This window comes from Mastigoproctus giganteus, chromosome 6, assembly GCF_048544385.1.
Source record: "Mastigoproctus giganteus isolate SK-2022 chromosome 6, ASM4854438v1, whole genome shotgun sequence".
In the NCBI taxonomy this organism is placed as follows: domain Eukaryota; kingdom Metazoa; phylum Arthropoda; class Arachnida; order Uropygi; family Thelyphonidae; genus Mastigoproctus; species Mastigoproctus giganteus.
In genome coordinates this window covers 119,310,039-119,325,765 of record NC_143580.1, presented here as the reverse complement: position 1 = coordinate 119,325,765, position 15,727 = coordinate 119,310,039, and the positions used below count along the sequence as shown (strand labels likewise).

General features: G+C 36.1%; 1 protein-coding gene across 1 annotated transcript in view; it reads left to right on the top strand.

Annotated features, from left to right (window-relative positions):
- Positions 1–15,727, top strand: part of LOC150084536 (protein amalgam-like) — a 350,510-nt gene that overhangs the window by 228,818 nt on the left and 105,965 nt on the right. The window contains exon 5 of the mRNA XM_090376474.1: positions 11,610–11,760. Within this exon, the coding sequence (XP_090232600.1) occupies positions 11,610–11,760 (151 nt within the window). The remainder of the gene's footprint in view (positions 1–11,609; positions 11,761–15,727) is intronic.

The following is a 15,727-nucleotide window of genomic DNA, read 5'->3' as shown; positions in this document are numbered from 1 at the left end:
CATGTCTGTCTGGGAAGCATTCTCCATAAATTCGTTGAGCTGCTTGTCCATTGCCCTCTGCTAATCCATACACTAGGTGCATGTCTGCCGGCTCATAGTTCGTATATCGATGCATGCTCTTCGTGCGACGACTACTGCTTGAATGAGTAAACCAGAAATTTTCCCTCTTGCGAACTGATGAACAGCGCTGTGTACTGACTTATGGTGACATTTCCGGTTATGGGTTCCTATGCGATTCACATTCCTTTAGATGTTACCTACCTCCCCTAAACGTTTGTACCAATATTTTTTAGACACACTTTATATTAGAGTCCCGATTATCTAAGGTAATATGGACCAAGGGAACTTAGGATAACGATAATCTTGGATAACATGGAAGGTGTGGTAAATTATTATTAAATAAACTGGATTTGAATACATTAACATGATGTACACTCTATTTTCAGCTTGGACCTACTTGTTGAATTTAATGACTTTTAAATTATACAATAAAACACTTAATTTTATTTGCAACTATTTTATTACAAAAATTATTAAAAAAAAATAGTACATGTATAAAAATTACAAGTCATAGACAAGAAAAATGTACACTTAGAGTCATTAGCACTACACCTTAATATCATATAAAAAATTCCTTAATTGTTTCTGTTTCATAGAAGCACCTCACTTTTTAGCTGCTATATTTTGTAGGTGCCTAAGTAACAAAATATTAGCGGACGTGGTATCTCCTACTGTACAATATAATGTAAAGCTGACTCAATGGCATTTAGATTTTCCATGTGTTTTTTTTTTTTTTTTGTAGTTTCTATGTACTTTTCATCATTTCATTTCCAGCTGTTCATCATAATTCATCATCATCATCATCAGCCATTTTAAATCCACTGCAGGATGAAGGCCTCTCCAGCAACTTTCCAGTTCCTTCTGTTTTGAGCACTGGCCATCCATTTACTACTCAAAAACTCATGAATTTCATCTATCCATCTCCGCCTTTGTCTTCCAGGTTTTCTTCTAGTCCCTCTTGGGTACCATTCTGTTATTTTCTTAGTCCATCTGTCATCATGTCTTCGAGCTATGTGTCCTGCCCAAGACCATTTTAGTTCTTTAGTTTTGATAAGAATGTCCTTTACTTGAGTTTGCTGCCTAATCCATGTGTTTCTCTTCTTATCTAACAGTCTGATTCCCAATATAATTCGTTCCATTCTTCGCTGTGTAGTTCTTAGCTTCTCTTCCATTCTTTTGGTGAGTGCCCAAGTTTCACTTCCATAAGTCATGGTGGGGAGTATACATTGATTCATTATTTTACGTTTCAGACAAACTGGGATATTGCTCTTCAGTATGTGGCTATATTTCCTGAATGCTATCCATCCAAAATTTATTCTTCTCTTGACTTCCAGCCATTTATCATTATTACAGCTAATAACTTGTCCCAGATAAGTATATGACTCCACCTTTTCAATTACTGCTCCTTCAATCATTATTTCCCTTTCCGTGGCATACTTGTTCATCATTACTTTTGTTTTATCCATATTCATCTTTAGTCCAAAATCCTTACTAACTGTGCATAACTGATTAAGATTTTCCTCTAATTCTTTGGGATCGTGGCTTATGACCACAATGTCATCTGCAAATCGTAAATGGTTTAGGTCTCTCCGTTCACATTGACTCCTTTCTGCGACCAGTCTAATCTTCTGAAAGCTTCTTCAAGGGCAGCAGTAAACAGCTTCGGAGATATTGTGTCTCCTTGTCGAACTCCTTTCTCGATTTTAAATTTGCTACTGTCTTTGTCTAGTCTAATAAAGGATGTAGCACTCTCATATATTTTCTTCAAAATCATAATATATGGAGTATCTATGCCTTGTCTTTCCAGTGCCCGAAACATTGCCTTATGCTGTATGGAGTCAAATGCCTTTTCATAATCCACAAATGCCAGGCATAATGGTGTTTTATATTCATTTGCTTTCTCCATTAGCTGTGATATTACGTGAAGGTGATCCATAGTTGAGAATCCTGTCCTAAAGCCAGCTTGCTCTTTCGGTTGATTCTCATCAAGTATTCTTTCTAATCTGTTAGTAATGACCCTTGTGAACAACTTGTAGATATGGGATAACAAGCTAATTGGTCTATAATTTCCAATTTCTGATTTATCTCCTTTCTTATGCAGCAAAACTATGACTGCATTATTCTACTGCTTAGGCATCACACCTTTTCTAATGCACTTTGTGAAGAGCCTTGCCAGTTTTTGTGTTATGTCTCTTCCTCCCAATTTTAACAACTCTACAGTAACTTCATCTTCCCCCGGGGCTTTCCGATTCTTCATTTTCTTCAATGCATGTTCTACCTCATCAGGAAGAATATCGGGTATGTCGTATGTGTTGCTACTTTGCAATCCAACTTCCCCACTGCTGGTATCATTCCCTCGCTCCTTGTATAATTCTCTATAGTAGTCTTCTACTATTTGAATTATGCCTTCTCTGCTGTTTATAAGTACACCATCGCTATTCTTCAGTTTCAGTATCATTTGTCTTTCTGTATTACTGCTCATGGCTGCTGATTTAAATCCTTTGTTTTCCCTTAATGCTTGTTCTAATTTTCTTGTGTTAAATCTTCTTATGTCCTCTCCGAGTCTCTTTCTAATGGCTTTGCATAACTCAGTATACTCAATTTTCTCCCTGTCAGTGTTTTTCTTGCTCTTCATTTGTCGTCTTTGGTTCATCATGACAAGTGTTTCTTGACTAATTTTTTCTTCTTTGGATTTCTGTGACTTTGGATTTCTGTGACATCAGAATTCATCCACTCTTTAATATCCACTGTAGTAAGAGTGTCCAAAATAGGAAGGTTATTGGCTAGTTCTAAAAGGGTTTCCTTACTTCTTTCATCTGCATTTGCCTTCTCATTCTCGTTGGCTTCATTTTGGGAGCATAAAATATTTTCCCAGGATTTAATAAGAGTAGATGTTTTAATATCAATCCAATAATGTCCTTGATGTTTATTTTTTTTAAGATTCTCAACAATATCGGTCCCTGTTTCAAGATTTTGAAGCAGATGTTTTAAGATATGTCACCTGTAGTTGCATTTCAAAGCCTCCAAAACACCTTGATCTAGAGGTTGAAGAAGGGATGTCACATTAGGTGTTAAAAACAGAGCTCTGATATCACCAAAAACTAGTACAATTTTGTCTGAGTGGGATGGAGCATTGTCTAAGATCAAAAGTACTTTATGGGGAAGTTTCTTTTCGTTCAAATATTTTTTTTTTTTTGTGCTAGGGACAAATTCTTCATGAAACCATGTTTTAAACAAACTTGAATCCATCCATGCATATTTTTGATTTGCTTCGTTAATCTGTAAACATTTTTTTTTTTTTTTTTTTTTTTTTTTTTTAAAGCTTGGGGATTCTTTGACTTTAGCATTAGCATTAGTAGAGGCATTTGATGCAAGAAAGCAAGCTTATGCAGCATCAGCCAAAAAAAAAAAAAAAAATCCACTTCACCCCTCTGTTCGTTCAAAATACCTGTCCAGCTGAGCCTTAAACTTATTTAGGCTATCAACCTCCACCACAAGGGATGGAAGTCTGTTCCACCAACCAACCACCCGCTGGCTAAAGGCAAATTTCCGCACGTCTATCCTACATCTGTCTTTCCTCAATTTGAATTTATGCCCTCTCAGGTGATTTTTCTGAGCTAGAGGAAGAATCCCATCAGCATTGAGCATGCTTAACCATTCAAGGCTTTATACACCTCTATCAGATCACCTCGCTGGTGCCTAGTCTCCAGACACTGTAATTTGCAAAACTTAAGCCTTTCTTCGTAAGAGCACCCCTTTGTTCCATTCACTAATCTTGTTGCCCTTCTCTGTACTCGTTCCAGCAGCTCTACATACTTCTTGAAATGAGGCCTCCAGACCTGTATACAGTACTCTAGGTGTGGCCTGACCATTGCCTTATACAATGGAATAATCACCTCCTTATCCCTGCTGGAAAAATTCCTGTATATCATTGACAATACACCATGAGCTACTCTTGCAGCCCGTTTGCACTGTTCAGAGAACTTCATATCTGCCTGCACAACCACCCCCAAGTCCCTTTCATTCTCTACCACTGTCAGTGTAGTACCACAGAGTTGATACGTTGCTCTGGGGTTGCTGTTTCCCATGTGTAGTACTTTACATTTGTCAATGTTAAACTTCATTTGCCACCTCTCAGCCCATCTGCTCAACCTTTCTAGATCCTGTTGCAGCAGCATAGTGTCAGTAGTGTCCTTGACAACCCTGCCAACCTTTGTATCGTCTGCAGACTTGGACATTAAGCTTGATATACCATCATCAATATCATTTATAAATACAGAAAACAATAATGGACCCAACACTGAGCCCTGAGGGACTCCACTAATAACATTAGTCCACAATGAGCAGTGTCCATTGATTACCACTCTCTGTCTTCTTCCCCTCAACCACCCCTTTATCCATAGCAGCAATTTGCCTCCAATGTCACACTGCTCCAATTTGTGTAGCAGTCTTCCATGTGCAACAGTATCAAAAGCCTTTCTAAGATCCAAGTATATAATATCAAAGTTATTCCCTGCATCCAGTTCTTGCCAGTACAGACTTTCCAATGAGAATTAGTTTAAGCTTATGCCGTCCCCCATAAGGCCTCCATAGCCGAGTGGGCAGGAGCGGGAGTGCAGTAGCACACGCTCTTTGAGTAGACTGGGGTTCAAGCCCCTGACTGCTGAATATGGTCGATCTGCCAACCCGCACTGGACCAGCATGGCAGATTATGGTCCATTTCCCTCAACATGAATTGTTGAGGAGGCTTCCATCCTGCAGTGGGTTGATAATGGCTGCACTTTACTTTTTTTTACTTTTATGCCCTCTCTCCCAATGAATTTGAACATGCCAGTACAGTCATTCTCTCCTTGCTTCATTTACACTGACAGTGGTAGAGAATGAAAGGGACCTGGGGGTGGTTGTGCAGGCAGATATGAAGTTTTCTGAGCAGTGCAGACGGGCTGCAAGAGTAGCTCATGGTGTATTGTCAATGATATATAGGAATTTTTCTAGCAGGGATAAGAGGTGATTATTCCTTTGTATAAGGCAATGGTCAGGCCACACCTAGAGTACTGTATACAGGTCTGGAGGCCTCATTTCAAGAAGGATGTAGAGATGCTTGAACGAGTACAGAGAAGGGCAACAAGATTAGTGAATGGAACAAAGGGGTGCTCTTACGAAGAAAGGCTTAAGTTTTGCAAATTACAGTGTCTGGAGACTAGGCACCAGCGAGGTGATCTGATAGAGGTGTATAAAGCCTTGAATGGTTTGAGCATGCTCAGTGCTGATGGGATTCTTCCTCTTGCTCAGAATAATCACCTGAGAGGGCATAAATTCAAATTGAGGAAAGACAGATGTAGGATAGACGTGAGGAAATTTGCCTTTAGCCAACTTCCATCCCTTGTCGTGGAAGTTGATAGCCTAAATAAGTTTAAGGCTCAGCTGGACAGGTATTTCGAACGAACAGAGGGGTGAAGTGGAAGTGGTTATTTTTTATTTATTTATTTATTTATTATTTTTTTTTTTTTTTTGGCTGATGCTGCATAAACTTGCTTTCTTGCACCAAATGCCTCTGCTAATGTTAATTTATAACCAGGAGCTGATTTTTCTTTTCTAACTGCAAGTTTTTTGGATGGGAGCATTTTATAATTCAGTTTTGTTTTGTCACAATTGTAAATTTGATCCAAATTCAACTTTTCTTCTTGAATAATTTTTGCTAATTTAGCAGTAAATGTTTCTATTTCTTCCATACTAGCTGATAATTTTTCCTCAGTGATGTTCAGATTTCTAACTCCAAACCTTTTTCCCAACGATCCAACCAACTAATACTTACGATAAATTGTTCTTTCCCTTCATTAAAATGCGTATGAAAATCTAAGGCCTTAACCTGTAAAATCAGTCCATAAATCAGGCTTCCTTTGTCTCTCATCTGTGTGAACCACAAAAAAAGAGCTTCAGAAGTCTGTTCAAATTTTCCTTTCTTCATTGTTTTTCCTATTCAAAATTTCACTATCACGTATAGATGCTCTTTGTGAACACTATTTTTCAATTTCCGCTCTTTCTCCACCAGTCACCTACAGTAAATTCACTAACACCTAAGTCACTATCCACATTTTTTATTGTTTCTTCTTGATCCAAGCATTTGATTGCATTTAACTTCTTATCTAATGACAGCAACAAGCTTCCGTTTTCCACTCATAGTGCTTACACTAACCCTAATAACATAGATGAAACATGACAAATAAAAAAATTACAAAATTAGAGAGTAAAATTTTTAAATATTTTTTATTAAATCTTTAAAATGAGAGAGCAAAAAGTCACAAAATCAACAAAGGTGAAAGATCAGATCAAAAGATCAAATGTAAAAGACCTTTTATGTTTCTTCTCTTTACTGAAATACGCACTCTTGTCTTTGATGACAAAGTATACACAACTTTTTGACAGTTCACCTCGGATAATGCGGAATCTTGGTTAAACGAGTCTCGGTTAATCACGACTCTACTGTATTTAAAAGCAGTTTAGCTAATTGTGATATGTGGAGAGATATCATTAATCCAGTATGTTTCACTTAAAGTGAAAAAAATTCATATTATTATAATATGATTAGCTAACAGAACATCAGTAAGGATGTGAAGTTGATTAAGTGAAAATCTGATGAAAGAAAAAAAAAAGTTAAATGTGATATCTTTACATTTCTGATCAGGGCCTATCTTAGGCCTAGGCAAACCAGTCATGTGCCTAGGGCCCGTACTCTGAGGGGGGGGGCTGTAAGTGGCAAGGGACACAGCCAAAATATGCAGTATCCAGTAGCATAATGACGAGCATTGGTGCCCGTGTTCCTTATAAAATGAATCAGGTTCTGCCAACCAAATAAAGTATACTTTCCAATTGTAATGTAGCTTCTAGTCAAAATGCATGCATTGTCAGTATGTTCAGATTTGTATTGATTTTCAGAAATCATATATTTGTTTTAAATTTTTATATTGGTTGTGTAATCTTAATTTTCTGAAGGCCCCCATGCCCTATTTTTTTTTATTAAAGTAGGGCGTAGGGTCCCCAGAAAATATTTTGCTTAGGGACCAAATACTCCAAAGATAGGCCCTGTTCCTCATGTGAACTAGACAGAAGAAACTTCTGCGCAATAATTGATTGCCGTCTGCCTTTGTCTATTTTTCTTTATGAAGGTATCCTTAATTTTGGAACAAAGCTGATCAGAAATAATAGGAGGAAATCTGAATCCTGATATTCGAGTATCTTGGAATAAGGCAACATGACACTAACAACACATATGTAAAAAAACACTGATATAACAGTTTTGTTTTACATCTGTGAAATAATCACACCAACAATGCTAAAACCCTAAAACTTACAGAGGTGGCCACGTAAACATTACTGTCATAAAGTTTAATATTTCCTAAATAATTCTCTATGGGTAAAAAATAGGTAAAATTATGTCATCTCCAGACACTATTACACCAGGCAGAAAACTAGCGTGATATAACATCATCATTCTGTAATATTAGAGTAGTGTTGCTTCATCTTGTTTTTTATTATTATTATATAAAAAGACTTTTTATCCTTTATGGGGTTTTTTATTGCCCCATGACGATACTGGAAAAGTGCATGGGAACTACAGAAGAGTTTCTGGAGTTCCATGCAAGTGTTCTCTCGTGGAGAACACTTGCTAGTGGAGGCTCTTTGGCACTGTGCTGGTGGTTGACACAGTTATTGGGATTGTTATTACTTGTTCCATGGGTGCCTCCATAGCCAGGTGGGTAGGAGCAGCAGTGTGTAGCACATGCTTCTTGATTAGACCGGGGTTTGAGCCTGTGACCACCAAATACGGAGGATGCGGAAAGGTCAGGGAATGACCACCTCATATCCCCGGAGCAATATGGCTTTAGTTGCTAATGCTCCTAAAAACCAAATAATAACAACAACAACAACTTGTTCCATATGCCACATCTATGACTCTGACCTAAGACCTAAGTTTGCAGACGATACAAAGGTTGGCAGGGTTGTCAAGGACACTACTGACACTATGCTGCTGCAACAGGATCTGGAAAGGTTGAGCAGATGGGCTGAGAGGTGGCAAATGAAGTTTAACATTGACAAATGTAAAGTACTACATATGGGAAACAGCAACCCCAGAGCAACGTATCAACTCTGTGGTACTACACTGACAGTGGTAGCGAATGAAAGGGACCTGGGGGTGGTTGTGCAGGCAGATATGAAGTTCTCTGAGCAGTGCAGACGGGCTGCAAGAGTAGCTCATGGAGTATTGTCAATGATATATAGGAATTTTTCTAGCAGGGATAAGGAGGTGATTATTCCCTTGTATAAGGCAATGGTCAGGCCACTCCTAGAGTACTGTATACAGGCCTGGAGGCCTCATTTCAAGAAGGATGTAGAGCTGCTGGAACGAGTACAGAGAAGGTCAACAAGATTAGTGAATGGAACAAAGGGGTGCTCTTATGAAGAAAGGCTTAAGTGTTGCAAATTACAGTGTCTGGAGACTAGGCACCAGCGAGGTGATCTGATAGAGGTGTACAAAGCCTTGAATGGTTTGAGCATGCTCAATGCTGATGGGATTCTTCCTCTTGCTCAGAATAATCACCTGAGAGGGCATAAATTCAAATTGAGGAAAGACAGATGTAGGATAGATGTGCGGAAATTTGCCTTTAGCCAGCGGGTGGTTGGTAGGTGGAACAGACTTCCATCCCTTGTCGTGGAAGTTGATAGCCTAAATACGTTTAAGGCTCAGCTGGACAGGTATTTTTAACGAACAGAGGGGTGAAGTGGAAGTGGTTATTTTTTATTTATTTATTTTACTTTATTTTTTTTTTTTTGGCTGATGCTGCATAAGCTTGCTTTCTTGCATCAAATGCCTCTACTAATGCTAATGCTAATGCTATTGCTGTCGAGGTAATGCGGTATTATGTGCCGATTGAGGTGGTCTGTGACTCTCCACAAGGTTCTAATCGGCCTCTGCTTTGGTTGTTTATTTTCCTCTTGGAGCTCTGTTTGTATTGATGTTGTCCCTTGGTGAGTTATTATTATTATTGTTGCTCTTATATTATTTCTCCCTGATTGGGGGATTCCACTCTGTGACGGGTACTGCTACCAAGTACACAGGGCGGTTGTAATGACTGGTGTTACTTTTGTTCAAGGAAATCTCTGACTATCCTACAGGTGTTCATGATTGCAACTTTCTGGAGTTCCTTGTAGGTGTTTGCTGCGAGACCTATTGCTGCTAGACTGCTATGTACAGTCTTTGGTACCATACCAGTGGTTAACATGATGATCGGGATGGTCGATACTTCTTGGATATGCCAAATCTCCTTGACCTCATGTCTCAGGTTTGTGTACTTCCTAATTTTTTCCTCATGGGTTTTCTGGACATTGTTAGGGTTGGGCACCGCTATGTCAATCAGGTAGGTAGCCTTTCCATCTTGTCCACAAGGGCTATGTCCAGTCTGTTGTGCGGGATGGTCTTATCCGTTATTATAGTGCGGTTTCAGTACAGCTTGTGGGTTTGGGTCTCTAGTACTGCCTGGGATTCGTACTTGTAGTATGGTACACTTTCTTTGGGCAACTGGTATTTCTTCACTAGCTTCTGATGTAATCCTGGCTACTTGGTCGTGTCTATGAGTGTACCCAGTCTGGGTGATCACCTTACACCCTGCGGTAATGTGTTGGATTGTTTCTGACACCAGGTTGATCTCCAGTTTCATATTATTATTATTGACATATGACACAAGGAAGCAAGCTTATGAAGCATCAGTCCAAAGGAAAAAAAAAAGAAAAAATGTGCATTGTGTGCCATACTACTCCTATTCAGCAGCAGTATGACATACACTTGGTTAACTCCAAGAAAGGAAAGTATGAATATTGCTCTTGATAAGGATGGCTTTTCTAGTTGTCATATCGCTGCAAAAGTTGGTTGTAACCAGCAGTGTACTGTGTCAAGGTTACTTAAAAGAAATATGAAACTGGAGATATCAAATGGAATTCTGGAACTGGACTGAAATGGAAAAGTCTTCAGTACAGCACAATACAGAGTTTTGAAGTGTCTGTCTCCATGATTATCAAGGAACAGAAAATTGTGTGTTTCAATATGATTGTGTGCTTTGCCATACTGTAAACATTATATAATCATTTAATATAGTTGCTAGTATGTTAATTTTAACTTGGGCTGTTATTTATTTATTTTTTTTATCTTTAGGGGAAGAAGTTCATGCGAGATTGCAATACTCAATCCTTATCATCACCAGGAAATAGTCCCTATTTAAACCTGCTTGAAATTTATGCTAAAATTTATGCTAAAAAGTCATTAATCATGATAAAATTGCAAGAAATCATTATTCATGTCTGGTATGATGAACTGAGAAGCAATTATATCAAGTATGTGATACACCCAATTCCAGACAGTATGCAAGGCAGTAATTAAAGCTCTTAGTGAGCCAACAAAATACTAATTGGATAATTCTGCAGGAAGAATCTGTAAATGAACCCAAATTTAACTTCCACTGATTGGATGGTAAATGCTACATTCAGTTTAGATCTAACTTTTATATAATATTTTTTTTCTAACTCTCGATCTAACTTCTGTCTGTTATAGAAGACCTATTGGTATCAAAACCACATTTGTTTGCTGCTGGTATATTTTTTTCTGTTTTATTACATAATGTCAATTTCAAACATTGGATGAAAAGGCATTTATATGGCCTGCAGTATATTTCTGTGATTAGTTGTAAATAAACATATCTAAATAGTTTTTTCTTTAATTTATTTTCTTATCTATAAAATGCATAATCAGTGTATAGCAGATTTGAGGCTATAGGGCAGTTATTTCAGTTATAACACATTTTTCAGGAGAAAAATTACAGTGATGTAATTTATGTGGCCATCACACTAAGTATATTAATCTAAAACACATGAAAAAGCAAGTGTCATCATTTGACTTCCATTAATTGATTATCATTAATTTGGAAGTAAGGTTTTTAGAATGCTCTTCCAGAACCATACTTCCAAATGTTTTGTTCACTATAAAACTGGATCTGTATCTCTATATGCAAAGAATCTACAGATTCAGATTTCTTGTAGCTGGCTGGTATGCAGTATAGGTGTTGCTGCTATAAGTGTGTTTTACATTTTTGGAAAGCAGTCTAAAATTGCAAGAAACTTTACATGCTGTTTAACTATATGCAACACTCTCCTGATAAATTGTTGCTGATTTCACTATTCTGTGCTTCATTTGATTAACTGTAAATATCCATTACGTAACTATTTATTTCTTAATTCAGTTAACTGTTAATAATTATATAGTGATTTTATCATTTTGAATTGTTCAGCAGTGAAATTATTCGGGTGATATTTTGTTTTCATAATTTATTGTTCAGTAATTTCATCATTTGGTGGATTTTGGTTTGGAAATTTTACTATTCGATAAATTATTTATTTTTTTGCTCAATTTCTTTTCAGTGACTTTTTTCAGTTGGGCTCTTCATGATCAATGAATTATAAAAATTATATGGTATTCATTATCTTTTATGTTTATTGTTTAGAAAGGCCAGCTTCCTGATGGGCTTACAGAAATAAAAGGTGAAAATATAAATATAGCTTCTGTGGAAAGTGAAAATTCAGGAATTTTTCAGTGTACAGCTAGCAATGGAGTGGGAAATGCTGAAAGTGCAGTCATTCAAGTCAAAGTTCTGTGTATGTATGTAAAGGTATTTTGTCAGTTATTTTGTTACAAACATTGAATGCTATTTGAAATTATTGAATATTTTATGGATATTCACATTCTGAACAACTCTAAAATTAGTATCAGTATTATATTGGTAATGATATAAAGGAGCAGACTTTTTCTGCTTAACATTGGGGGGGGGGGATCTGTGATTTATATCTTCCCTATCACCAAAACGTGGTTAGTCAATTCTGTTTTGAACTTTACCAAATTTATTCTAGTGATCTAAAACACACTGCATGAAAATGTTGTATAACGCCTTCTGTTATCTCCTAAAATTTTATATTTGGGGCTCCATGGTTCTTTTGTCTTCTACCAGTGAAAATGCCATGCCTTATGTCAGGTTCCCCTTCACCAGTTTGGTTGTGTCCTTCATTCAGCCCTCTCTCGAAGTCCTGCCTTTCTTATGACCTCTAGACCCGAAACACAATATTCTATATGCAGCCACACCAATGTCTTATTATAAAGAGGCAGTGACATCCTTTTCCCAACTTGTGAAGGTCCTATATATCATAGACAGAATACCATGTACCTTTCTAGCCACTTGTTTGCACTGCTTGGAAAATTTTGTCTTACTGAATTGTAACCCCCAAGTCTTTTTTTTTTTTGTCCTGGAACACTTAATTCTACTTCCTTAGCTTTTAAGTAACTCATATTGTCTCCAGGTGTAAAACCTTACCTTTAGAAGCATTAAACTGCAGCTAATATTTTTTTTAGACCATATAAGCATTTTCTGGTCATTAACAATTTCTGCCTTTAAATCATCAGTCAACTTTGACAACTTTCCCTGTACTCCCACATTAAGGAAGATGAGAAATAGAAGTGGCCTCAATACTGATCACTGAGGAATAGAGGGACTCCACTTGCTACACTGGTTCCGTACTGAGGAATATCTGTATATGACTGCTTTCTGTCTCCTTTCTTTTAGCTAGCTCTTGATTCAGTGAAGAATCTCAATGGGGAGCCATATTAAAAGCTTTGCTGAAGTTAAAGTGAATAATGCCAGAGTTGTTTTTAACATCCAATTATTTAATTTTGTTATAATAGCTAACTAGATTAGTCAGACAAGGTTTTCCCCCTTCATAAACTCATGCTGTGATCCATTTAGTATAGATGCCAGCTCTGTTGATCTATGATAAGTAATCTGTCTTTTTGACTCAATTTTACACCTTTGCCTGATTATTGTATTACCACAGAGTTCGACTTTTTTTGAAAAAGCAGTTTCTCTCCCCCTCACCCATTTTTTTTCCTTTTTGCAAAAAAATAGTAAAAGTATTAAAATGGGAATGTTTCTTAATTTTGTTAAAGAATATGGCTGTGGAAAATACCTCAGAATTGCTTGCTGTAATTGTTCAGTTGGGGGAAAAAAAAAAAAAAAAAAGGGCAAACTTTATTATGCAGATTTTCATTTCCAATATGATGTACATGGGTCATACATGATACCCTCTTTCAATTTAGAAAGCAGTAAAAGTGAATAAAAGAAAAAGTTTATCAAAAACTAATATAATTAAAGATTTATTTTCAAAGAAAATAAATTACATGTTTGCTACTCTTAACTCGCATTGCCAATAGAGTTTAGAAATATGAGCCAAAACACTGCCCTCATCTTGACAATAATTAGTCACAATTACAAAAGATCAGTAAGATCTTTTGTAATTGTGACTGATCATCATGTACAGAGACAATGAGAGTGGCACTGCATCATGAATGTCAAATGAAGTTGATGTGGTAAAACTTTAACCCTGCAGTGGTGGCACAACACCTGACAAGTGCCTCTCAGAAATAGTGTCCATGGTATTACCCTTTAATGATAAAAAATCCTGAATTTTTTTCTGAGCTTCCTAAATATAATCAAATTTGTACTGCAGCTGTTCCTGAATTTTTTAAAGATTTTTGCAGAGTAAATGAATGTTAACACCTGTCATGTCACCTATTTTCTTTGTAACTGTTTTCTTATAGGGTAATGTGGGACTTGATAGATGCCAAAATAACTATTAACTATCAAGTTTTCAATTACACGTTTGTCTAAAGTCCAAGGTTACTGTATTCCTTTCTTATGAGTTAAATAAACATCTACAGTTTCCCACCCCTTCATTGCTGAAAGATTTGTTATTGCTCTCTTATAGATAAAGATGGGAAAAGGAAAAATTTTGGATGCTAGTCTGTGGGAAGTGAGAAATGTTTGTTTCAAATTTGGTGTGCATAATTTATTTCACCAAAGGTGAAATAAATTTTGAAAAAATTTAAAAATGGAATTGAATAAAAGTATCTAATATATAACACATATTAAAAAATTTAGAAGTATTTGTTATATATATAATAAACAGAAATATATATGCATGCAGCTGTTTAAAATTCCATTTTCTTAATGACCATTTTCAAGTTGAAAATGGACAGGTTCGTGTTTTTTTTTTTTTTTTAATTTTTAGCAGAACTAATACATTTCTTGATTTTTTTTTTAAATAACAATAAAAAATTACAGGATTTTTTAAAATATTTCATTGTTTATTAAAAAAATGAAAAGTTACATACAACAAATATTGCATACCATTCAGAAAAGGTGAAATGCTGGTAATAGCAAAGTATAATTCAAAAAAATACCAAATTTTTTCTAGAAATTAAAAAAGAAAATTGGTACATGTCAGATGCCGTACTACCATTTTTGTAAGTCTGGTTTGTGCCACCGCTGCCAGATTAACATAAGCTGTTTTATTCAACATGTGCTAATAAAAAAAAAATAACAAACAAACAAACAAAAAAAAAGTTAGTGCAAGGTTTACACATTGTACCATAGAAGTGAATAAGCTGTATGATTACGTTTTCAGTGAGTTTTGATAAGGCTTAGTTTAGCAACCAACTAACATTCTATTATAAAACCCTAAGACCAAAGGTCTGCTAGCTCCAATTAGAATTTATAGATAGCAAGTGGATTAACAGAAGTGTTAAATTTAATATTATTTAACTTAAATAATAATACTTGGGAAACAAATTTGTTATTGTATAATGCAAGTTTCCGGTACTTCTCAGTATTATTAAAGTGTCAGAGGATATTTAACTAGGTGAGGAAAATAAACAAAAGTTAGATCTTCTCTTTCTGGTGTAGTTTTGGAAATTCTCTTGACAGCCAAGTCTGAACAGTAGTGCCATTGTTATAAACAAAACTTTTCACTTAACATTTCTGAAGAAGTTCAAAGTTTGTAATCAATCAGAAGCAGTCAGAATCAGTTGATTTCTAAAAGACAATCCAAACAGAATTCCACAGAGAGAAAATATTAAGTATACTATACTGGTAAATAATTCTGTATTTCAATATAAAAAGTGTATATTTTTCAATGAAATTTAAACTAATGCAGTGTGGAGACTTTAAAAAAACCTCCTACTTTTCTTGGAAGAACTGCTTTTTGCATAAAACCTGTTTTTTGCCTGTTTCAGCCAAAAAAACTTCCTGTTTTCCTCTTGTCTACAAATAACTAATATCTAGCTTTTTGAAAGTAAAAAGTTGGCAGCTATGCATTATGCATACCATTCCTATCAAGATGATTGATTGCATTACTTTTTTGTCATTTGTATCTCTGCATTGTGGGTTGAGGAGCCATTAGTTCTCCAGTCGAGTGCAAATCATTGTACACTCTACTAATATTCTTGTTACCATCCCCAACAGGATGATGCACTCTCATATACCATCCACTCCTGAAGTTTTTACCTTTGCTCAACTTCAGTAGTTTTTCCTGTATATTCTTCTTTGAGATTGATGTGTCACATGATTTATAGCAGTCTGAGTCCTTGTCACTATTCTCTCATGGTTCAAATGGTCATTCAGGTGTAAAGATTACTGCAAAGTACCCATTCAGCTTATCAGCCACTTTCTGAATTATCTGCTTTCTAAGACTTTTTTTCACTTTAATCAAGTAAGGTCCTATTGATTTATTCTTTTAT